The sequence below is a fragment of the Diceros bicornis genome, chromosome 14 (assembly GCF_020826845.1).
Source record: "Diceros bicornis minor isolate mBicDic1 chromosome 14, mDicBic1.mat.cur, whole genome shotgun sequence".
In the NCBI taxonomy this organism is placed as follows: Eukaryota; Metazoa; Chordata; class Mammalia; order Perissodactyla; family Rhinocerotidae; genus Diceros; species Diceros bicornis.
The window spans coordinates 55,392,759-55,417,955 of NC_080753.1; the positions used below are offsets into that span (position 1 = coordinate 55,392,759).

General features: G+C 44.7%; 1 protein-coding gene across 2 annotated transcripts in view; it reads left to right on the plus strand.

The window, feature by feature from the left end:
• Nucleotides 1–25,197, plus strand: part of NEDD9 (neural precursor cell expressed, developmentally down-regulated 9) — a 175,177-nt gene that overhangs the window by 106,973 nt on the left and 43,007 nt on the right. Inside the window, exon 1 of one of the 2 annotated variants that reach the window (XM_058555264.1) lies at nucleotides 21,397–21,588. The exons of the other annotated variant lie outside the window; for it this stretch is intronic. Coding sequence (XP_058411247.1) covers nucleotides 21,577–21,588 — 12 coding nt within the window. The 5' untranslated portion in view covers nucleotides 21,397–21,576. Of the gene's footprint in view, nucleotides 1–21,396; nucleotides 21,589–25,197 lie in introns of those variants that run through there. 2 annotated transcript variants of the gene reach the window in all.

Below are 25,197 nucleotides of genomic sequence, written 5' to 3' on the forward strand. Positions count from 1 at the left end.
TACTCAGTTTGATTTGACAAGTTTTTGTGAGTTAAGTGACCGTACACATGCGTGAATGTGGCAAAACCATAATGGGACTTTGCCTCGATGAGAAACTAAATGGGAACCTGTTAGGACTAATGTCTATGCATTTTCTTTTGACCATAACCTGACCCTTGTCTGGAGGTTCTTGAAAGAATATGTGCTGGCTTCCTTGGGACTCAGCTGTTTGCAAGAATCTCAGATCATTAAGACAAACTTAAACATTCTCGTGTCCCTCCTGTTTCCCCAGAAGATAATGTTTTGTTCCTAGGCGACCATCAGTTAACATTAAAAACATCTGGCTCAAGCCAAATTTTCCAAAAGAATGATTTCTGTGTTGAAATTGGGGGAGGGAGGGAGAACGAATGCCTATCATCTCTATCTCTCTCTAATTTTTATTCCCTTTTTTTTTTTAAGGGTATGTTGACCCTAGGCTACAAAACCAATTTACACACAAAAACAAACCATATATTTGAGAAGCAAGATTTTTCTGGGAAAATAGAACTGCAGGCTAGGAATTAGTTTCTCTCCAATATTTATCATTTCTGACTTTGCATATTAAGATAGTAAAGCTTTGCATGTGCCAAAGGCTCTGCGTAATTAAACAGTGTAAGTGACATGGAACTAAGATGTCTATTTTCCAGCAGCTCCTTTCTGATCTCTATTGTGTTTCTTTGACCATAGAAGGCGGTGCTTCCAGGAGGCCTGGGAAAAGGTCAACCATAACTTCCAGGGTCTTTAACGCCAATTTGCAATGAATCATGTTTTAGTGTGTATCTGTGATTGTGTGTGTGTTGGGGGTTGGAGGGGTAGAGTATGCTTGTGTGCATGTGTTACTTTGTTGTACTCTTCCCTTTGAAGGAAGGGAAGGGCCCACTCAGACCCACGGAGAATTATATTAGCACAGGTTTTGCTGAGGCCTTCCAAATCAGCAGAGATAAATGAGTGACCACGTGGCAGGGACACAAGAGCTGGTTTGGATATTTCAATAGGAACCTACTGCTCCTTCGCTTGATTGGCACCTCTTAGAGCCCTTCCAAAGCCCTTTCCTGATTTTTGTATTCATCTGTATTCTCAACTGCCAGTGGGCAGGAAAGTTCATAACATGCTCGGACTGGTAGCAAATGAGAATCCCAGTTGTCTCCAGAGAGGACTCCCTCCACTGCCACTGCTGGGAGTCCCAGGACAGACCTGAGAGGAAGATCTAGCAGAAGTCATGCTGCAATGCCTGGGACCTAACTCGCAGGGAGAGCAAAATACAATCAGTGATCGACAGGAATCAACACAGCCCGAAACCATGCGGCAGAGCAGAAGCACAGGGATGGGGAGAGGATTTATGTGAAATGAAAGCAGGAGGTGAGGGGAGAATTTTGCCCTTCACCCCCCTACACATGCATATATGCACAAACAAATACTGGCACGTGTGCATGCATGCAAACACACACACACATGCACACACTCGCAGACTCATGCTGAAGCCTGAAGCAGCACCGGGCCCACAGTCAGCATACCCCTGGAATTGAGCCACAGAGAAATTAGTCGAAGACTCCAGGGACAACTGGAGTACAAGGGGTCATTTCTTTGTAGAAACATGGGAAAAAGGACCGTATTCTTCCGTTAAACCATGCCCAGTCCCAGTTTTGCTTTGTTTCCCTGTAGCACTGTTCCTAAAACCCCAGAGTGTTTGAGTGGCTGTCTCTGAGGCTTGAAATGCTCATGGGTCACTGGAAACAACACTAGCAAGTAGGAGAGGGAGCTGGATTTGAATCTTGTCAGGGCTGAACTGATCTGCTGCCTGGGCAAACCATGTCTAAAATGAGCAGGCCTCTGCCTTCTCACCTCCAGAACTGGGGTCCTGATGTGGAGGAGAGAACCATGAGAGCTGAAGGTGCTTCTGGACATAACTTCTCCACAAGGAAGGATGTTATTTTCCTTCACAGTGTGAATTTGAGCTCCTCACTTAACTGCCTTGGACTCCAATATCTCTATCTGTTTAATACTAAACTCTCTGAAATGTCCCCACCATAGATTCCCATTAATAGAGGGCAAGAGACCAAGAAAGGTGATTTAAACAAAATAACAACAATCAAAACAAAAAAACACCTTTATTGGACCCTAGAACCTTTATCTTCCCTGAAATGTTAGAATGGGGTTGACTATATTAGTTAAGTTTGAATTAATTTTTCCATGTCGAGAGAATTAGGATTAAAAGATTGAAAAAATAGCCAACTAATTTTTATAGGGCTTGATTTTTTTTTTAGAATTGCATTTATTCTTTTCATTGTAGGTTATATTCTTTTAAAACCCAAATTAAACACTTAACATATCACACATCGTCTCCTAAGTCTCCATATAGCAGTAAAATTCTGCAGACATTTCCACAGATGGAAGATCCAGGCACAGTACTTAAAGAAATTAAAATATGACACACTGACTCACAGTTAAAGATTGGAGTTAAAGGTAGCAAGGAATTTGCAGGTGTGTGGTTTTATTTCCCCATCCAGTCAGAGGTACCATTTTAATGTTATTAACCACAGGGTTCACCCTGGGGCTTTGTTAAATTGATTTGCAAATGACAACTTTGAAACACCACGGGATGGTCAAGTGTAAAGGAGGCTCAGCGCTCAGAGAATTGGGGTGGGGGCTGTGCCCACTTCTGGATCTCAGAGCTGAAGTCACAATGCACAAGCTGATCCCAAGGGAACAATCATTGTCAACCTCACAAACTGTTGCTGGCCTCAGCTAACAGGTCTCTCTGGGGCCCTGGGGAGGAGGGATCCCTGCTGGGAGAATGTCAGCGTGCTGGGGAGGGGCACCTGAGCACTGTATGGCCATGAGACTGACAGCAACACCTCTGCGGTAGATTCAGAAAGTGATTCTGGACACTTAGCAGCCTCTTTCCTCCTCGGTATGTTAACGACACCCAGGGATGTTTTCCCTTAGCGTTTATGATGCTGAGAAAAAGGAGAGATGTTGGAAGCCACCCTGAGAAGGAAATTGATGGAGGATGACAGGGGGATTCCAGCAAGGCTAGCAGACAATTGTTCCATTTTCATGGGGTGTCAAATTTAATTTAGCTTTGGCCACTATGCTTGTCACAGGGCTCTAACTCTCATCCAGAGCCAACATTTCACAAAATTTTATGACTTTACACCGTCTTTGACCTCCAAGAACAATGGCCAGTTGGAAGAAAGACCAGCAGGGGCTCCTTCCTCTTCTAGTCCCAGCTTTTCCCTCTGTCTCTCTGAAACACAAGCTGGTTGGATGTTTGGCTGTGCTTTGGTCACACTCGCCCACTTGTACACCTCTTTATGTGGAGTGAGGGAAGAGGGCGGGCTCATGACCCCCTTCAGGACCCAGCCGGTCACCGCCCAGGCACCTCTGTGAGTTGGAAAAAGCTGGAAAAGACCTGGTCTGGCTAGAGCCTCTGGGAGCCCCTTCACCATGACAACTACACCCACCACATTGTGCACCAGGAGGGCAGACCCAGCAGCAGGAGCTAGGAGGGAGCTCACACCAGCAGACAGAGCATCACCTCTGGGCTGGGGGAGGGAAACGCAATCTATAACCTACTGGCCCTGTATGACTATCTGCCATGAGCGGAGGGCTATCCTGACAGGCAGACAAAGCCTGACGTGTACACAGTCAGAGAATAGTTATCAAGCACCTACTATACATATTTACACAGTGGGTACTTGTGGCTGACACTAATAGTCTTCCTCTAATACCAATTCTCCTCTTCCTTAGTCAGGGAGTGACCACCAATGTAGTCTGTAGTAAAGACTACATTTCCCAGCTTCCTTTGCAGCTGGTTGTGGCCGTGTGATCAACGTCTGGCTAAGGGGATGTGGGCAGAGGGTCCATGTTCACCTTCCAGGGAGGAGGCACATTTTTTTCACCCCCTTTTTTCTTCCTGCTGGCTGGAATGCAAATTTGATGGCTGAAATTGGAGCAGCCTTGGACCTTGTGTTAAGGATGGCAAAGCACATGATAGGAGGAACCTGGGTCTCTGCAGACTTCACGAAGCCCTCGACCAGCCCTGGACTGCTCTCCTCCAGATTTCTAATAAATGAGAAGAAAATTAACTTCTGCTTTCTTTAAGCCTGTTCATCTAGGGTTTTTCTGTCACTCACAGTCAAACTTAACTTTATAGGGCTCAATAAATATTTATTGAGTGACTGACTGATCTATTGGTTAATTAAATGTCAAAAAATGAATGAATGGAGTTCTAGGTACCCAGGACTTCATGCTAAGCTCTACCCAATAATGAGGCAGTAAACAGATAGACGTGATTCCTGGCCTCATGCACCTATAACCTCGTAAGAAAGCTTGACTTTGAACAAGAAATAGCAAGTGTGATGAAATTGATGAGAAGGGTGGTGTGCAATGGTGACTTATAACAGGGAGCTCCAACATGATAGGCAGAGTGATATTTCAGATGAATCCTGAACACTGAGCAAGAGTCAGGAGGTGAAGTGCTGTCAGCCCTGAGGTGAGAGGCAGCGTGTCACATTTGGAGCACATTTGGAGGAAGGCCAGTGGCTGCGGCCCTGCTTTCAAGGAGAGTCGCAGGGAGAAAAGCAAGGAGGCAGGCAGAGGCCTGGTCATGCTGGGTCTTCTAAGCCCACGATGCTCTAAGAGTGGTCTGTGGACCAGCGGCTCCATCTCCCCTAGGGGCTCATTGGAAATGCAGAGTCTCAGGCCCCACCCAGATGATGGAGCCAGAGCTGCATTTTAACGAGCCCCAGGCGATTGGTGTGCGTGGCAGAGTTGAGAAGCGCTATTACAGGCCACATTAGGGATGTGTGTTTCATTTTGTTACTTTTCTTGAGAAAATTGGGATGTAACCATTTAAGCATAAAAGTAGCAAAATCAGATTTGCCCTTTTTAAAAGTCTTTCTGGCCCCAGAGGAGAGAATGCAGTGGAGGCCTAAGTGGATGCACAGAGACTCAGGGAAACTGTTGAATAATAAAGGGAGAGATGACAGTGGCCTGAGCTGTATGGCTGGGGACAGTGAGTACTGAGGGATGTGGATAGCTTGAAAGATAAGTGGGAAGCACAACCAAGAGGATGAGTGACCGTGAGCCGGGGGACAGGAGATGCCAGCTTCCAGCTTGCTGTGAAAGCTGGATGTGGGGCTACTCTTCTGGGGGAGCTCTGGAGGATGAGTGAGGCCTGAGAGCTGGGGGACATAATCTGAAGTGACTATGAACAGCCCAGAGAAGACATCCCGTAACCAGGAGATTTATTTTAAGGAATTGGCTCATGTGTTTGTAGAGCATTGGTGAGGCCAAAATCTGACTGAGGAGGCCAGCAGCATGGAGACTTAGGAAAGAGCTGCAGTCGCAATTCCAGTTCAAGTTCAAAGGTAATCTGCTGACAAACCAGGAAGAGCTGATCTTGCAGATGAAGTCCAAAGGCAGTGTTCAGAATTCTCTCTTGCTCGGGGAAGGTCAGCCTTCTGTTTCATTCACGCCTTCAAGTGATTGGATGAGGCCCACCCACAAATGGAGGGCAATCTGCTTTATTCAAAGTCTACCCATTTTAAATGTAATTCTCACCCAACACCTTCACAGAAACACCTAGAATAGGGGGCCAGCCCAGTGGCGTAGTGGTTAAGTTCACGCACTCTGCTTCAGCAGCCCAGAGTTCACAGGTTTGAATCCTGGGCATGGCCCTAAACACCACTCACCAAGCCCTGCTGTGGCAGCATCTCACATACAAAATGGAGGAAGATGGGCACAGATGTTAGCTCAGGATTAATCTTCCTCAGCAAAAAGAGGAAGACTGGCAACAGATGTTAGCTTAGGGCCAATCTTCCTCACCAAAAAAAAAAAGAAAAGAAACACCCAGAATGTTTGACCAAATATCTGGGTACAGTGGCCCAGCCAAGTATATATATAAAATTATCCATCACAGAGATGAAACCTGGGGAGTCATTGGCATGTAGATAGAAGACTATGAAAGCATTGTGAGTGGGTTGCATTGCCTGGGGCAAGAAAGCAAAGGGAGAAACTCAGAGCCCTGAGCACCATCATTATTTAATGATCAGGTGGAGGACACAGCTGGCAAAAAAGACTGCAAAGACACTTGGCCAAGTCCTCAGAGACCAGCCCATCAGGGAGAGCCATGTGCAGGGAGCAAGGCCACCCAGGGGCAAGGTGGGGCCTCTGTCTCCCATCAAGTAAGTTACCAGAGCTGAAAAAGGGCGGAATAACTCTGGCATTCAGCAGGCTTAGTGCCAACCAGAGAGTTGACCTCGAGTGCCTGAGGGAGCCTGGCCTTGGGCATGCTACAGGCCAGAGGCTCTGATGTCTTCCACGGAGGCCCCGGAGACCGGGAACCTGAGCAGCCTAACAGAACAACTGAGGCTCTTTCCTGTCCAGGCTGGGAAGATGTTTGTACTACCTGTCCTTGTTTTCTGGCTGTTTTCCATAGAATAGCAATTTCCTTATCAGGGTAATTTTTGGGGACCAGTTCAAGAATCTATAGAACCACAGTGTTCAAAGGAAATAACAACAGTATTAAGAGCATGAGATTTGAAGCCAGACAAGACTCGGTTAAACCCTTACTGTGTGATCCTGGGCAAGGCATTCACGTCTCTGAACATCAGGTTCCTCATCTATAGTGTAGGATTCCTAACTCCTACCTGACCGGCTGTTACGGACATGAGCTAATGCGCTTGGCTGTATCTGGCACATGATAAGACCTCTACACAGTAAATACAAAGAGAATAATCTCCCTGTCTCTGAGAGACTTTATTTCGCCTCTCTCTCTAAAGCTTTCACTCCCCAGCTCTCTCCAGTTCACCAACACTCCCCTCCCAACTTTTGCTTCCTCTCTCTATAATTAATTACCATTTTTTGGTTTTTATTAAACTCCACATTCCCTCACAAGTACTAAATGTATACACGTGTTCATACAACTGAAGCAATCCTTTTAAATACAAACAAAAGTTTTAATGGCCAATCTCATGTTTGTCAGCCTTCAGAATGTTGCTGGAAATAAAATGCATGAAGTAAGTTATAACTTGCTATTGCCAGACAGAAATTAGATTGGTGGTTGCAGTTGCCAGGGGTTTGGGGGTAAGGATAGGGGAAGAGGAATGGGGAGTGACTGCTGATGGGCATGGGGCTTCTTTTGGGGTGATGAAAATGTTCTGGAATTAGATAGTAATGATGGTGGATATAATAAAATATACACTGTGAATATACTACAAGCCACTTAATAGTACACTTTAAAATGGTGAATTGTATGTATGCGAATAGTATGTCAATAAAAACAAATTGCTATTGCCTGCGTCAAACAGGACTACTTCCAAAGGCAACTGTTATGCAAACATGAGACACTCGCCACCAAACAAGGCACAGTTAGGGACTCACGAGGGATATACGATGGCACCATGATGCCAGCACAGGACCAGGTGGAACGGACTATGAGCGTAGCACGAGTTCAGGGAGAGGACTCGTCAATAGAGGCTGGAGGACGTTTCAAGGAGAAGGTGAGACTGAGCTGAGGATCAAGGAGGAATGGGTGAATTTGAAAAGGTGGAGTAAGAGACATTCCAAAGAAGAATCCAGAAGGAGTGAGAGATCACGGCGTTCGCTCTACTTCGTTCTTTTCTTTTTAATTTCATTTCTGACCACAGTGTTTTGAAAGGAAGATGGGAAGACTGGTCTCCAGGGCAGAGGATTTGGGAGAACAAATCTTGGCTGCACAGGGAAGAGCCATGTTAGAGAGGTTCTTGATAACCAGGCCTTGTCTTGATGTGGGAGGATGCAGGACACAGTCATATGAGGCCTCTGAGCCACGCCGGACAGTCATCGTCATTTGTTCTGATGCGTCTGAACACCTGTATCCTACGCCATCTAACTTGACGCCAAAATAGCCTGTTGGAAAGAAAAAGTTTTGACTGGCCTGGCCTTTGCAATTTTTCATTTACAAGAGTTGTCTAAACTATTTGAGGGAAATGAGGTTTCTTTGTTTTAAAGAAATACAGTGCTGCGAGGCGGAGGGGGAATTCCTACGCAGCCATCTTATTTTATGTGGGTGTGAAGTGAAAAACCTCTCATTTTTTGTAAGCTGAGCGAAACTAGAGTGAAGCGGGAACAGGATGAAGACACGCCGGCTTGAAACACCACTTTGAAAATTCAGGGCGAGCTTCATTGGCTAAAACACAGCATGTCTGGGAGGCTTCAGTGAAAAGATTGGCACAAGGCCTTGATTTTCCTGTAAAATGCCGTGAGGTAGTCACCACACTGCCGTGCCAGATAAGGTGGGTGAGCCCAGAGCCCAGGAGGACACAGAGAGGTGGTTCATTCCTGGGACCTGCAACCTGGGACCTGGGCCCTTTGCCCCTTTGGTGGAACCGAGATACCAGTGGGCGAGCACGTCACGGCGGGTGGACGAAATGAGAGCAGCCGGGCCTCTCTCTCATCCTGAGGCAGGTCGTGCCACTGCCCTGCTGTCGGTGCCCAGGCCCTGAGCCACTGACACAGATGGTCCTTATGTCCATATTCTTACATTCCATTTTACTGGAATATTTTGTAAGCTCCCTCTTTGGGGTGGTGAAAGTCTGGGTCTATGGCATTCTTTTGTCCTTTGGTATTAACGTATTATTTTGTTAGCAGTGTAGGATAATATGACTGGGATTTAAATATCCCCCCCACCGCCCCCGAAGTAACTTGTCTGCCCTGAAAAGAAGTGGGTTGGCATAAAGGGAAAGTTTTTAAACATCCATTTTCCAGATGGACCTCTCTGTTAAATTTATGTGCATATACAAGAAAAGCTCAACCATGTGGAATGCTCCTAAGTGAATATTATTGTTTACTAGACTTCTTATTCCATCTTATGGCATTTTATAATAAAATATCAGCAAGATCGTAAAGAGGGCTTTTTTAAGGTCCATAATCTTTCTAACCATAACCAAAGGGCAGTAAATATATTGTACAAGAGCGCGATGGAAAAATGTGCTAAAGTATTTCCATAAATCAAATGTAGTACTTTGGCATTGACTCTAAAGCATTAAATTTAGTAAATTAGAACCAGATGATTTTAAAATAGAAACTTACATAACTTGACGGTGTGATTTTTTTTTCTCTACACAAGTTTATCTTCATGAAGTCCCCTTGGCTGCTACCGTAATAGGTATTTAAGAAGTGAGGGTATTATTCGTCTTTGTAGCTCCCATGGTGCCTAGCATTCTGTTAGGCAATTAGTAAGTATTGGTAGATGGACGAATGAAATCTCAGCAGCAATTAACAAGTTAATTGGCAAGGAAATGTAATATAAATATTTATATGGATCTACAGGTAGACAAAACACTGCTATCCCACACTTAAGAGTAAAAATACATATTGCTTTTCCTTTCACTGATAAATCTGTGCATTGAAATCAACGGATTTTAAATAAAAGGGTAGATCTGCTTCTCATCTGGGTCATCATGCCATCATCCTAGAATTTTCCTAATACATAGTCTCCATTCTATTTCTGCCATGATAGGAGCTGCAGAAAATGCTCCTTTCTGTTATTTCTCCCTTTCTTCTCACACACAATTTCACAATGTAGCTGGTACCTTAAGGACAAGCTAGGAATTCAGTGCAACACACAGACTGAGAAGATCCTAAATGTGGTGCCACAGGCTGTGTAATTGAATAAGGTATAGCCGTTGCCCTCTAGGAGAATACTTTCTGGCAGAGGGTTAGTCAGGACACTGTAGTTGTAAGAGAAAGAAGCTCAACTCCAGCTAGGTTAGGCAGAAAAGTGTGTTTATTGCCTTATGAATTGGGTTGTCTAAGAATAGACTTCAGGCATGGCTGGATCCAGAGGCACAGACAACAGGATCAGAGTTCTCTCCATTCCTCCACTTCAATATCTTTGCTTCTTTTTGCATGTGAACACTTTCTCTCTTGCTACAGACACTTATACAATGAGGAAAAGATATTCACTGCCAAGCATACATTTACCATTTATGATCCAAAGAAAAAGAGGTCCTTTCTCTCCCAAGCTTCATTTACAAAATCTCAAAGACCTCGGATTGACTCTCTCTGAGTCACATGCCAATTTCTTGGGCTAATCTCTGTGGACAGGGGATACATTCCATGACGACTAGACCTGAGTAGTGAGTGGTTGGGGATCTCTATTAGTGGGGGAATGAAAAGGAGGGTATTTATGAGAAGGAGGGTCTAGAATTGACATGGCTGATTGGATGTGGGAATTAGTAGGGAAAAAGAAACAAAAGATCAATCTGAACTTTTGATTCTAGGTGCCTGGGACAATGGTGGCATCATAAATAGAATAGTTAGAAGTAGACACTATTTCATGTGTATGCTGTTTCACGCTGCTAATATGTGTATTAGCTAGGGTTCTCCAGAGAACCGAGGCCAATAGGGTGTGTGTGTGTGTGTGTGTGTGCATACACAGAGAGAGAATGAGATTTATTTTAAGGAATTGGCTCACATGATTGTGGAGGCTGGCATGTCCAAAATCTGCAAGTCAGGCTGGCAGGCTGTAGACTCAAGGAAGAGTTGATGTTGCAGCTTATGTCCAAATGCCCTCTGGAGCAGAATTCCGTCTTCCTACGGGGAGTCAGTCTTTTTTCTATTAAGGCCTTCAACTGATTAGATGAGGCCCACCCTCGTGGCAGAGGATAATCTGCTTTACTCAAAGTCTACTGATTCAAATGTTATTCTCATCTAAAAAATATCTTTACAGCAATGTTTAGACTAGTATTTGACCAAATGTCTGGGTACTGTGGCCTAGCCAAGTTAACACATAAAGTTAACCATCACAATATGTGAATACGAAGAGTTTCTGAGAAGCCTCTGGAATATTTGGGTGAGTTAAGAAATGAGAATTTGGAACTCTGAACACAGCTCGGGGATGTGATTGTCATCAGTGTAGAAATGAGAGTAGAAGTCACTGGAGAGGATAAGATAGATAAAGCAGAAAATACAGAAGAAAAAGGGCTGAGGACGGCTCCCTGGGGAAAGCCTACCTAAAGAGGAGACTGAAATATTGGTGAGAGAAGTAGAAGAGCAGGAAGAGCCCCTGCTGTGGAAGCCGAAGGAGGAGACCTCTGCAAGACAGGCGGTGGTGGAGAACGTCAGGAACTAGGGGACACGGAGGACCCAGGAGAGTCCCCGCTGGGCCGTGGAGGGCAAGGGTCTCACGCAGAGCTCCTCAAAGTGTGGTCTGCAGACCCGAGCGCCCACACCCGGGACACGCCCCCAGCGAGAGCGGAATCGAGACTGAGCGCTTCGCAACTCGGACAGCAAGTAGACAGGAGTCATTTTATATCAGTTGACTTCAGTAATAACAGCAGCAAACCAGACTTGTATTTCATGTCTTTTTCCCTCCATTTTTCCCCTACCGTATTTTTAAGTATTTTATAATACTACTGGTTCGTGATGGATTAGGAATGGAAAACACTGGTACTGCACAGTGAAGAGCTTGAGAAGCGCTGGCCTGCGTGGTGGTGGATGGAGTGGACGGCAGCGGCGGAGGCGAGGAGGACGGAATGGGAGGCGAGGAGGACGGAATGGGAGGCCAGGACTCGGACTGCTCACTCGCTGGTTGTGGCAAGTGACAGGGAGAGAGCACTCTGTGTGATGCCAGGGGAAGGAGAGGTGGCCAAGGGAAGATCTGAAGAACTAGAGAGCGTGGCAGTGGTCCGTGCTCACTCGTCCACAGTTACAGAGTATAAAAATCCTGAGTTCTTTCATAACTCATTTGGCAGCAAAATCTGACCTGGATTGGCCCGAGGGAATCATATTCTTCATTTACCCACTTGGTATGAACCTTCGTACGTCTTACTGCCGAAATATGAAAGGGTTTGCGTGTGGGACACTGGCCCAGATCCCACCGGGAGTTTTGTAGTACATATGTGGTATAGGCACTAAATCTGTTCCTAAAATCTGAAATAGTCTGAATTCCACAACTCGTCTGGCCTCCAGGATTCTGAACAAGGCAGTGTGGATCTGCATTTGGGATGAAGAAGACTTGAACCGACACGTAGAGAGCAGGATGTGAAAGATTAGGGGTGGGAACGACAGAAGGGAGAGTTGGAGAGCTGAGTCCCAGAGAGGGCTTGAGAGGGGAACCAGAAGCCCAGAGCTGTCTGGGTCAGGAGGAAAGATTTTTTTTTTTTTTTCCTGGTGACCAGAACTGCACGGGAGATGGCTTTTGAAGATACAGAGCGATTTTGAGATGGCAAAATCAAAGCTGGGGAACATGTGGCCTCTATCTTGGTGGCGGGGGTGGGCATAAGCCTTCTTCTCCCAACTCTCCGCCCTTCCAAAGACCAGAAGCTCCAAAGGCTGGTTAGACATGAGTCACGAGAACCGCAGGCGTTGAAGTTGAAGAAAACCCTTGCAACACCCCTTTGTCTACATCCTCTAGTCTGAAATCACAGGCTGCCAGGACTTAAGCAAATTAAGGGAACTTATACTTAACATCTGTAAACCTCAGTGGTGTGAGTGAGTGAGCCTTAAAGTCTCGTGCATGCTCTTTAGCGGGTCCCCCTTCGGCTTTTCTTATAAGGAGGAGAACTGCTCTTTATTTCTCGGGCGGTGGGCAGAAAGGAATGCGCTGTCCACACTCCACACGGCAAGGCGAGGGTGGATGCCGGTGTCTCCACCACCGCCCAGTCTCCAGCCCATGCTGGAAAGGCATTCCTCTAGCAGACAAAATAAAAGATTGCTGATAGTTGGAGCACTTTGCTTTCTAAAATGAACCAAACTCTTCAAAAGCTTGGATTCAACAGTGCCGGGTGCACTGTGTCCCCACATCACATTCCTCTCATCCTGCCCTCCCCCCTTCTCCCACTCCAGGCCCTGCATTACTCGGATTCCTTTGACTTGCTCATCAGCGCCAGCTGGCGGCTGCCCGGGCTGGCCAGACAGGCCAGATGCCCTGGGACAGGGCCTGCTGGACACTCACTGGCCTCAGCGGATGAGGGCAGCGAGGGACAGGAGGCAGACTTTCTTGGAGAACTGGGTCAGCTGGCCTCTTTTAGGGCCCCGGGGAGGAAAATGCATTTTCAAACCCTGAAGAAATGGTTTACCCTGTGCCTCCAGGAAAGTGGTTATTTGGTGGTTAAACCACCCACCTGAGGCTCCTCTATTCTTTCCCACCCCACCTCCTCCCCCCCCACCTACACCCTGGAGTTATGCTGGATGCTGGATGTGGAAGGTGACTTTTAGCAGCCGGTGTGTCTGGAGAATGGTGAAACTCAGGAGTAGATTGGAAACAGAACAGCCAGCCCCGTCCAGGGATTTAGGGCCATAAGCCCCTCTGCTTACTCCACCTAGACAGTAGCAAAAAGTGGAGAGTGGGAGGAAACTGCAAAGCTCTAGTGTATTGTGTCATGTTATCATGTCATATCATGTGTAGCACAGTGAGAAGATGTACACGAGGAGGGGTCAGGAAGACTTGTCAAATTCCAGAATATATGAAGGAAGATCAAAAGTTAGCAAGAAGGAAACGTGGTACCTTTGTCCCTTCTGAGTTAATGCTTAGCGTGTAGCAATATTATTGCATTGGGCAGTGCCTTCAGAAAGAGTAGAAGGCCGTCCTCCATCCAGTCATGGAATTCCTGATTATTTGGTCTTGGCAGCTCACCTCGACCTTTGTAAGAATCCATGGTCTACAGTTTCTACCAGTAGAAGAAACTCCCATGGCAGTTTTATATAACAAATTGTTTATTTGGACAAACTAAAGCATGCCATAACTGAACACCTCACAGCAGAGAAGACAGGAGAGAGCCTTTGCCGGGCAGTCTGCACAGTGTTACCAGTAGACTCCGTTTGTTCCACTGAACTTCATTCCTTAGCCCGGCTGGATACATATAAAGAGTAGAAATGTAAACCTTTGCACCTTTATGAAGATAAATAATCCTAAATCTTTATTATGTGTTTCTAATTTTTCTTATCATTTCACCCCTAAATTAACTCTCCTAAATCCTTCATATCAAGAAAATACTAAATGCTAAAATGGAGCCTCTAAGTGCTTTTCATATTTTACCGGAGTTGAGTGAATTTACTTAACATATAATTTAATCTGTTATGTTTTTTAGTTCTTTGGGGGAAAAAAAGGTAGTAATTAAGTATTCCAAAGTTATAATAACACTATTATATATGTGTACATATAACATCAAAAACTTCACAATTGCACAGTTTTTCAAAAATCAAGTCAAGTTGTTGCCCGCAATCACCCCATCTACCGGGGTCTATCTAAGTTTTACTAGCACGTTAGTGACACGGTATTACATGCATTCTTGCATGGCTAATCAGAGACTGAGAGGGGCTAAGACTCTCCATTTTAGCTCTTCACCCTAGGGAAAATTAACTGCCACCTTAAAGAGTGTGGGATGGAAGGCAGAAGGCAGTAGGACACGGGGTGGGGGTGGGGGGGGTGGAGATTTTTAAAAGGGCGGTAACAATGACACATTCATAAACGTAGCTGAGTGAAAACGGGTAGTGAGACCTTGTAAAGTCCTCACAATGTGAGAATCCACATGTCATGCAGTAACGAGAGATTGAGAGGAATCATTTCTAATCTCTGCTGCTTAGAGCTCCACCCCATCCCAGGTGGCTGGTCATTGAGTGAGAATGAGAAAGAAGTCAGGGAGGAACCAAATCAGAAGTAATTCGGGAATCATGAGTCAACAAGCTTTTTTAGTAAACACCACCCTCCTTCTGCAGAAACACATATTTTACAACAACGCTTTCAACAACTCTTTCAGAAAACAGAGTTTATTCCTGGGACGCTGCTGTTAAAAGGGAGGAGGGGAGGTTGGGGTTGGCTGGCCTTCATGAGGTCTCTCCTGCCAAAATATTAGTGGAGGGAAAGTGAATGGAAGCTCCATTCCACAGCACGTGGGGAAGCAAACATTAGAGACTGTTCCTGGAGCTTCTCTCTAATAATAGACTTTCATTCATTCCCAGGGCTTGACCAGCTCAACAGATAAAAGAGGGCTATTGCCTAGAGGGAGAGGTATTCTTTCCCCTGCCTGCTGAAAAGGGACTTATTTTTCCCACGTTGACATCAGTGAAGGCTGGGGGCATGGACAAGACATAGGGCTTTGAGAAGACTAAGATGAGATTGAGTTACCTGTGTAGGTGCAGAAGGGGATACAGCTGAAGAAAACACAGGATCCCCTTCTACGAGTTGCTTAAAAATCGCATTGTGGAAAAGAAGCTCTTACTGGTGAAACAGTACAGGGCGATAACGGAGCACTAATTATATACTCCACACACAAAACTGTGTGCAGGATCATATGAGGATCTCTTTTAATGTCTAGATTCCAAGGCCTCACACCAGGCCTGCTGAATCCAACTCAAAGGGGAGAAGCCCGAGCATTCCTAACTGGGGAGTTAGATTTGAGGGAGGTCAGATTTGAGAAGCACTGACCCAGGTGATGAGAGACACAGAACAGAGTTGGGAGGAGATCAACAATGGAGAGATTTTCTAGAAAAGGTTCCATGAAGGGGATGGGGTGCAAACTGGGGAAAAGACGGGAGTTAGGTAAGCAGAGGGATGAAAGGAGGGCAGTCCAGCCTAGAGGGACTACACACATCCAGGCTTGAAAGTACGAGTGAGTAGGGGTGTGTGTGTGTTTGTATGCACACTATTAGCCCTAGTCATGACTAGAGAACAATACCTGTTCCTCAGTTAGGCTTAGTTGAGGGAGGTCAGATTTGAGAAGCACTGACCCAGGTGATGAGAGACACAGAACAGAGTTGGGAGGAGATCAACAATGGAGAGATTTTCTAGAAAAGTTTCCGTGAGGGGATGGGGTGCAAACTGTGGAAAAGACAGGAGTTAGGTAAGCAGAGGGATGAAAGGAGGGCAGACCAGGCTAGAGGGACTACACATATCCAGGCTTGAAAGTACAAGTGAGTAGGTGTGTGTGTGTTTGTATGCACACTATTAGCCCTAGTTATTAGCCCTAGTCATGACTAGAGAACAGTACCTGTTCCTCAGTTAGGCTTAGTCTCATAGGGTAGAGACGCTACGTCATTGAAGTGACAAATAACAACAGCTCAGATAAGCTGAAGGCACCTAGGGGAAGCCCGAGGGCAGTATAGGACAGTGGTTAGTGGCACACAGACTCAGCAGCAGAAAGCCTGGGTTCACGTACCAGATCTGCCACTCACCTGCCTGTAACTTTGTGCAAGTTGTAGAACCTCTCCAAGTCTCAATTTTGTTATGTGCAAAATTAGAATACTACAACCTACCTCGTAGGGTTGTTATATTAGATGAATATGAAATGAAATAACATCTGTGAATATCTAGCACAGGGCCTGGCAGCTGGGAGGGTTTCAGTCGAGGTGCATGAGTCAGAGGTCATTGAAAGAAATTGAAGGAGACGAGTCTCAATGGCTTGTCTTTGTTTGGGGAGGTTTCTGGAGACTTGTAGAATTGACAAGTTGCTGCCTCATATTATTTTTTGAAATAACTTTGGTATATGTAGATTTTTTTAAAACTGGTATCAGACTAGAAATGGTAAAACATGGTCCTAGCATGGGTATTTCCAGATTGTTTCTCTGAGGATGTGGAAGGATCTACACTTTAGCCTGAACTCAGGGGTAGATACGTCTTGCACTATTCTAGAGCATGGCTTGGCAAACTTTTTCCGTGGAGGGCCAGATAATACATTTTTTCAGCTTTGAAGTCTTTACCACCTCTGTTGCAACCACTCAAATCTGCCATGGCAGTTCAAAAGACCACTTGTAAATGAACAGGCGTGACTGTGTTCCAATAAAACTTTATTTATAGACACTGAAATTTGAATTTCATATAATTTTCACATCTTATGAAATATGATTCTTCTTTTGATGTTTTTCCAACCATTTAAAAATGTAAAAGCTATTCTTAGCTCGCAGGGTGTATAAAAAGAGGGGACCCTTGGGCCCTGGTTTTTGGACTGACCCCTGTTCCAGAGACACAACTGGCAACAGGCCTTGAGTTGGCTCCGAAAAGGTGCATCTTAGTTCTCCTTCTAATACTTCTAATAGATGTAAACCACACACTGCCCTCAGTCACAGGTTTTCCCCATTCCCTTCCTGGCACGGGGCAGAACCTGAAGATAACACACGTTCTTTGAAGTTACGTTTATCCTCTTATTCATTCAGTAAGCGTTTAAGTACCTATGAGGGATAAGCCTGCAGGGGACAGAGTCAAACAAGATAACACTCCATCCCTCTGGAGCTCCGCTTGAAGCTGGGGAAACAGACATAAAAAATCATTATGATCCAATGTGGAAGAGCCTTCTAATAGGGCCATGTTTCAAGTACAATGGGGGCATAGAAAAAGGAGGGAGGAATTAGTTCTGAAAGGGCGAGGTGGGCAGGGTGGGGGTTGTTGACAACGAAGCACAAAAGAGTTAGTGTTGGGGCCTGGCTTGACGGAAAAGAGTGAGGAGAGGACATGCTCGGCAGAGGGACTCCACTGTGCAGGATCGGAACGGTGCAAGCGTGTGTTGGATTTGGTGAGTCCACCCGTGTGGCTTGAGTGTGGGATGTGGGGCAGGGGGATAGTGGGAGATGAGGCCAGAGAAGGAGGGTGGGCTCAGATTATAGTCCCTGCCGAAGTGTGTGAATTGTGTTTTTTAAGGCATTGAAGTGTCCCTAGAGGTTTTTAAACATAGTAGTAATGTGATCAGCTCTGCATGTACTCTAGAAATCAAACAGGTAAGTGATCTGAAATATAGATTAGAGCAGGGAGAGATTTCAGGTGGGGAAACTAAAAAGAATGACTGGAATAAATCAGACAAGAGATACAAAGCCCTGACCTAAAGTACTGATTGTTGTTATGACCCGACCTGGCAGGCCCTGAGCGGGACACCCACCCTCAGAGCAGCAGCTCGTCCTCTCTATGAGGGGCTGGATTAGATGATTCCAGAGGTCGCTTCCTGCCCTTACATGCTCTGACTTGGCCCTTCGCTCTTCGAGAGCAGCCACATTGGTTCCACCCAAGCTGTGGATAGAAGAATCTTTTCCCTCTTGATGTTTTGCTGTATCCACGCCAGTACCCAGTGGCAGCTGGAAAATCATTTGAACGGCATCTGATGCCAGCTCCCTTGCTCCTGCCTGCAGGAGTGTCTGGGGAGACAGAGCCCTTGGCAGAAAGCAGTCAGGTGGCAAGGTTGACAGGCCAAGAGTACTGGTGAGCAAGGTTAGGGTCCAAGCCCCAGTGTCCTGGCCCATTTTAGGGGGTATTGGGTGGCTCCATAAATCCATCGATGGTGTTTGTATAGCACAGTTTAAACAGTATTTTTGCATCCAAAATCTCAGGTAACAGATGGGGAAGGAGCTGTTTCTCTATTCATTGAGAGAATTTGTGTTTCCCCAAAAGGTTTTGAAGGAAACCTACTAGAAGACACTAATAAAGTGACGACTATCGGCATTATATAAACTGCATTAAGACCAGAGCTCAATATTTTAGCTAACAGCCTGCTGCCCTTGAGTGTTTAAACAAAGGGTAAAATCAGAGAGAAACAGATCACAGCACTTGCTGCTCAGAACGCTCCAGTGACTTTCTGTCGCACTCGGGAGAAACTGCCGATGGCTACCACCTACCTCCCTGAGCTTGCCCTCTCCGTCCCTCCCCTGACTCTGAGCACCCTGGACTGCTTGCTGTTCTTAAATACACCAAGTTCTTTCCTATTCAGGCCCTTTCCATGGGCCCTTTCCAGACTTCCTCTGTCTGGAATGTTCTTTCCCCAGATAACATGAATGGATTCCTCACGTTATTCAGATTTCTGCTTCAATATTACCTCCTTAGAGGAGCTTACCTGACCACTCTCTCTAAAATAAGAGCCCCCCACCATCCTGGTCTGTTTCTTCTAGCAAATTTTCCCTGCTTCATTTTTCTTCATGGCATTTATCACTGCAAAATTGTATTAAATATTCATTTAATTATTGTCCTCCACTCCTACTAGACCCTGAGCTCTGTGAGGGTAAGAACTTTGTCTGTTGTATCCTCCCCAGCTAGAACAGTACCTGCCATGTGGTGGGTGCTCCACTGAAACTTGTTAAATTAGAAAGTTGCCCTGTGACAGGATGGCACACAGATGAGGGGCTTCCTCCACCTTCTTCTGAATGCCTGCCACACTTACATATACTATCAATAACAGTCTAATAGCAATAATAGTTATAATTAATGTAATAATTAAATATTATTTATATATTATAACAATAATGTTATATGATATAGTAATAAAATAACATGATAAATTTAATATTAAAATAATAAATTGTTGCTTATTATTATTATTAAGGTTTTACTATGTGCCAAGTACCATTAACTTTTATCTATATTACCTCATTTAATCCTCATTATAACTCTAGCAGGCAGGTTTTATTATTTTCTCTATTTTACACTTTAGGACACCAAAATTAAGAAGTTAAGAAATTTGCTGAGATTCTAACACAGGTTTACCTGACTCCAACACCCTTGTGCTTTTCTTTCTGTAGCTAACAATACAATGACCCAAACCCCCTTGAAATGAACGTCAGGTAGATTTTAAGTGTCTTACTGCACAGGACAGAAGCAGGAAAGCAGGAGGGCCACTTGGTGTGAATTAAGCTTTCTAACTAGAGAATCAAATGACAAAAAGGCCCAGCATATGCCTTGGGAAATGGTTTGAAAGAATTAAAATGGGATGAGAGAGCGTTCACTGCTCAACAGTACCCATCAAACAAACAGAAGGCGGCTTCAGCTGTACTGCTTAAGAAGCCAAAAGAATGTTATCTGGATCTCCTGGAAGCCACAAGACTCATCCTACAGATGGGCAGGGCTTTGACTTCTCCAGGCAGACACCAAAACAATTTCCTGCAAACTAATGACTCTCCCGTAAGTCTGTGGGACTGCTTAGAAGATCCTTGCAGGGCAATATGCTGCGTGCTTAATTTGTGTTCATAAAGACCTTGCCAAATCACTCAGGCTCATTTTCCTTCTAAGGCTAAATGAGGAAAAGCAAGGCCTCATGGAGGCCCAAACTTGTGTTTCAACCTCATTATGACCACCTGGGGAGTCACGTCTAGGAACCGGTACCACATTAAACTGTGATCTACACTATGAGCCTTGTGTCTGGAAACCACTTCTGTAGGACAGCGGCCCTCCTGTTCTTTTTGCTTAGATCATAAAAGTACAGTTTTAATCCACTGGGAATTTGGGAGGAAAAAAGTCAAACTGATTCTGATCCAACTCGGTCAGGAAAAAAATAAGGGCTGATTTTTCCGTCCAAGTCGGGTAGTCTGGTTGGAGTCCCTCCCACACAGGGACAGTGTTGTCTGCACTCAGCAGGTCTCTGTCCTGAGGCTCAGTGAAAGAGAAGTTTCCTCGACCCGTCTATCCTTCAGAAGAGTTGCTGAAGGTGACCATTTCTGTCCTCTCCTGGGTGACCTCTTTCTCTGTAGAAATCATGAAGCTGAACCAAATGTTCTACGCTTTGCTCGAGAGACTGGTCTTTTTAATCAGGCTCATCAAACAGTGGGCATTTTTTGTTTCCCAGATAATAAGTGTTGGAGGGGTTAATGGGTCATCTTCAGGAGAGAGGTCAGAAGGAAAAACTGCAGTGTTCAAAGCTGGAGCTAGCAATGCCAGTCATCAAAGAACACAGCACTGAGCAGACAGTGATGATGTATAGGGCGGGCCCTGGCCAGCCTCATCGAAAAGGTCACATCTAACCTTTACCCTCTACAAAGCCAGAAAAGGTCGCTGACACAACTCCGTGAGGCCCTCGTGAGACGCTGGCCAGGGAAACCCTGGTGCCCGTGCTAGAGAGTTCCTTTTCACTGAGGGAGAATTGTATTCCGGCTCCTTGCAGAGGGACGTTGCAAGTACTTTGAACGTTGAAACGAACAAAAAAAGCAAACAGCCACAAAAAAAGGAGGGGAGGGGAGGGAAGAGAGAAAAAGAGAGAGAGAGACCAGCAGGGGTAGTTAGTAAAAAGGGGCCCGGAGACAGAAAACCTTTTGTTCCCGATTTCGTTTCATGTAGAGACTGTGAGGTGAATGGCTTTGAAATGAAACGGGTTTATGAAGGAGTTGCTAGGTCACAGGAAGCACGACTGTCAGACTGCTTTGTGAATCTGATTTCTTTAAAACTTAGGTTAACCTTAAAAAGAATTTATCTCCTTTTCCCGGGTTTTGTGAGTGGGCGGAAGTGGAGTAAGGTTCGGGACGGTTCCCCACTTTGTTTTATTTTCCACGCTGTCTGATAATGTAAAAAGAAATGATCGCATTACAAGTTCTTTGTCAGTTTTCAGAAGTTGAGGTGGGCGGGGCGGCCGTATTACCTTGGCCCTCTAGCCAATGGAGGGCGGTATGCAAATGCAGCCCGTGATCCGCCTGCCTCGATCTAAACAGTGAGCTCAGAGGCTTCGCGAGGGTAGCTGTGCCGGAGCTTGGCGAGCTGTGGCTGACAAACCCGCTGCAGCCCGGGCCCTTTCTTACTTTCATTTAGCGCTGCACTCAATGGGGCGGACACGCTAGTGCTTAATGCATTCTAACTAGTGTAGGAAAACAGCTCAATTCGCCGCTGCCGAGATGAAGTATAAGGTAAGAAAGTGCCTTGCACATCAGGTTTCCGTGTGTGTGTGTGTGTGTGTGTCCCACTGTGACAACTCCTTTGCGGGGACTCCTGTGCCCCAAAGGGTGCTGAAATGAGTCTGTCACTGAGGTTGGCATACAAGCAGGCAGGCAGAGACCCAGTCTCTAAGAGCCACACCAGGAGTTGACAGCACACCCGGGTCCGTCTCCTCTGAAAGTTTTGCGGAATTAGCCTTAGAGGCGGTCTACAGCAGCCACTGCAGATCAGAGGGTGTCTGACTTGAAGCGGAGCACACATTAGCTCACGTCTCCGCGGCTGCCCCAGGCCTGGCCTCCGCTGTCCCGGGAGCCGTAATAAGAGAGGAATCCGAACTGCTGAGTGTCACAGACTGGCTCTTAAAGCAGTTTTCAGCCTTTGCTTTAAGCGTTTGGTTTAGGAAGCAGTTTGCCATATGTACTTTTGGTGAGAGAAATTAAAAGCCCCTGGTATTATTATACAGCTGCTGATAGAGAATTTTGACACCCTTAAATGATGTTGGATGTAAGAACAAATGAGTATTTGCCATTTCTTGAAAACACTTTTACTGGCGTTTGAATGGACTGAGGGTCTGAGGGCTACAGCAAGCTTATTGTCCCTGAAGCTTACAGTGTCATGATACTCGGCAGCATTATTTTCCCATGCATTTTGCACCATTGTGTGTGTGTTTATTCTCGGTAAAAGGATTGTAACTTGCTCAGCATGTCCCGTTTGAAGTTGCCGTCATCTAACCAGGCAAGCAGCTTCCAGAGACACTGTACAGAAGCAGATTGCAACGAACTGGGCGTGAACATTCCTTGGAGGATGAATACTACTGTTCTAGAATAGACCCCGAGTCCTAGTGCTTTTAAACATACGTAAAATGAATTTTGGCAAGGTGGCTATGCTTTTGGATTGACAGTTTGTGTTTGTATTGACTTTCAGGATGGTGCTAGCTGGGAGCTACTTTGTTTTCTTTCTGAATTATCTAGCTTCTGGCCAATCCTTTTTAATGTGAGGTTGTAAATACTTGGTTCTGGCTGATTGCCACTGGCTAACCTCAGTGATAAATCTTTTGTTCAGAAGCTATAAATCTTGTTCAAAAGCTCTAAATCTAAATGTCGAAAGTCTTTATTGTAACGCATGAGTGATAGTTCTTGAAAAGGTTATAACTGTCTGAAGACACACGTATCGGTTATCACTGTACTATCAGCTTTCCATTATCTGTCTCAATAGGAGAGATCAGAGGAATGGATCATCCAGAAGATTCTTAATATTTTTGACTTTAGGATGCAACCAGAAACAAATCCTTCTACCTGGCAGGAAAGTTCTCTTTCTTGAAGTGGTTCACCTGTATTTTATTGAGAACAGTGATAGGACCAGATCTTATTTGGCCTCCACTGACTCTTTGCCCCTCCTCTCCTTATGGCTGAATGCCTTTAGTTTCATAAACACCGGCATGCAGGGAAAAAAAGAGAAAATATGTTCCTACATTTATTATTGGAAAGTATAAATGGCTGAAATGAACATTGAGTGCTGCAATCTATAAAGTGACAAAAGTGACAAAGTCTAAAGTCACTTATTCAGTGACCTCATCATGGTTAGTTTTATGGAAAGAAAACATCATGGCTATTGACGGTGTAAGTTGCGATTGGCATTCATGGAGAAAACCTGCCTCTTTGCTGGGTCTTACCAGTGTTGAACACCCTGCCAAGTGATGTGAATATATGATTTTTATTAGCTTGTGGACACCTTCACCAGCAAAAATATTGACTTCAACTGACCAAATGACAGATTGACACCTTGTGGTGATTATAAAATGAACCAATAGCTGAAGCAATCTACTTTCCCTTCTTATAAAGCCTACTTTCTCTCTAGTGAATAATGGACAACTTTATTTCAGGAGAGGATTTTGTAATTTTAAGTGGAGGAGGTGACACAACGATAGAGAAGTGATAAAATTTCTTTTTTTGTTATTAATGTTTTAATAGTTTTTAACACTGTGAAATTTTGGGTTGTACATTTTTGTTCATCCATCACCATATATATGACTCCCTTCACCCCTTGTGCCCACCCCCCACCCCCATTGCTCCTGGTAACCACAATACAGTTTTCTCTGTCCATGTGTTGGTTTATATTCCACATATGAGTGAGATCATACAGTGTTTGTCTTTCTCCTTCTGGCTTACTTCACTTAACATAATACCCTCCAGCCCCATCCATGTTGTTGCAAATGGGACGATTTTGCCTTTTTTTTTATGGCTGAGTAGTATTCCATTGTGTATATATACCACATTTTCTGGATCCAGTTGTCAGGTGAGGGACACTTAGGTTGCTTCTGCTTCTTGGCTATAGTGAATAATGCTGCAATGAACATAGGGGTGCATAAGCCTCTTTGGATTGTTGATTTCAGGTTCATTGGATAGATTCCCAGTAGCGGGATGGCTGGGTCATAGGGCATCTCTATTTTTAATTCTTTGAGGAATCTCCATCCCGTTTTCCATAGAGGCTGCACCAGTTTGCATTCCCACCAGCTGTGTATGAGGGTTCCTGTTTCTCCACATCCTCTCCAACATTTGTTGTTTTTTGTCTTGGTGATTATAGCCATTCTAACGGGCGTGAGGTGATATCTTAGTGTTGTTTTGATTTGCATTTCCCTGATGATTAGTGATGTTGAACATCTTTTCATGTGCCTATTGGCCATCTGTATATCTTCTTTGGAGAAGTGTCTATTCATTTCCTCTGCCCATTTTTTGATCGGGTTGTTTGTTTTTTTTGTTGTTCAGTTGTGTGAGTTCTTTATATATTATGGAGATCAACCCCTTGTCAGATGTATGTTTTGCAAATATTCTCTCCCAGCTGGTGGGTTGTCTGTTCATCTTGATTCTAGTTTCGTTTATCTTATAGAAGCTCTTGTGATAAAATTTCTTACGACTTACTGGGACAGTACAGAATTTTCCTATTTAACTCTCCCAATAGCTCTATGAGGTGGGTATTATTATACTCAGCTTCAAATGTGGAAATTGTGGCACAGAGAGGCTAAGCAATTTATACAAAGCTGCACAGCTAAAAAGTAGTGGAGCTGGGATTTGAGCCAAGGCGATCTGCTTCCAGAACTTGTGACTTTAAACCACTATTAAAGACAGAGAAAGAACCATCTGTGACCTCCCTAAAATGTGTGACTGGTGTTTTCTTCTCCCAGGAAAATTAAAACTCTATTTCATCCCAAGTATTCCTACAGGATAGATTCTTATTTTCTTTTTTTTTAGACAGTAACTCTACAAAGCAAAGTGAAATGCACATTTGGCAGTTATTTGTTTAACTTTGAGCCACTTAGGTAGTAAAACCAGATAATTATTAGATTATAAAATCCTAGAGTCAGGAATTGTCTTTTAAACACTGCGTTGCTCTATACACTATAAATTTAGCACAGTCAGACTTAAAAATGTTCACTGAGAGATTTATAATCCAGCCACTAGAAGATTCTTTTTAAACCAGATTATCTGGTTTGGCTACTTCAGGGATCATAATAGAGAACAACCAAACCTCCACTCATTTTCCCCTTACACACAGCTCCAGGTCAGCCAACTACGTATTTACAA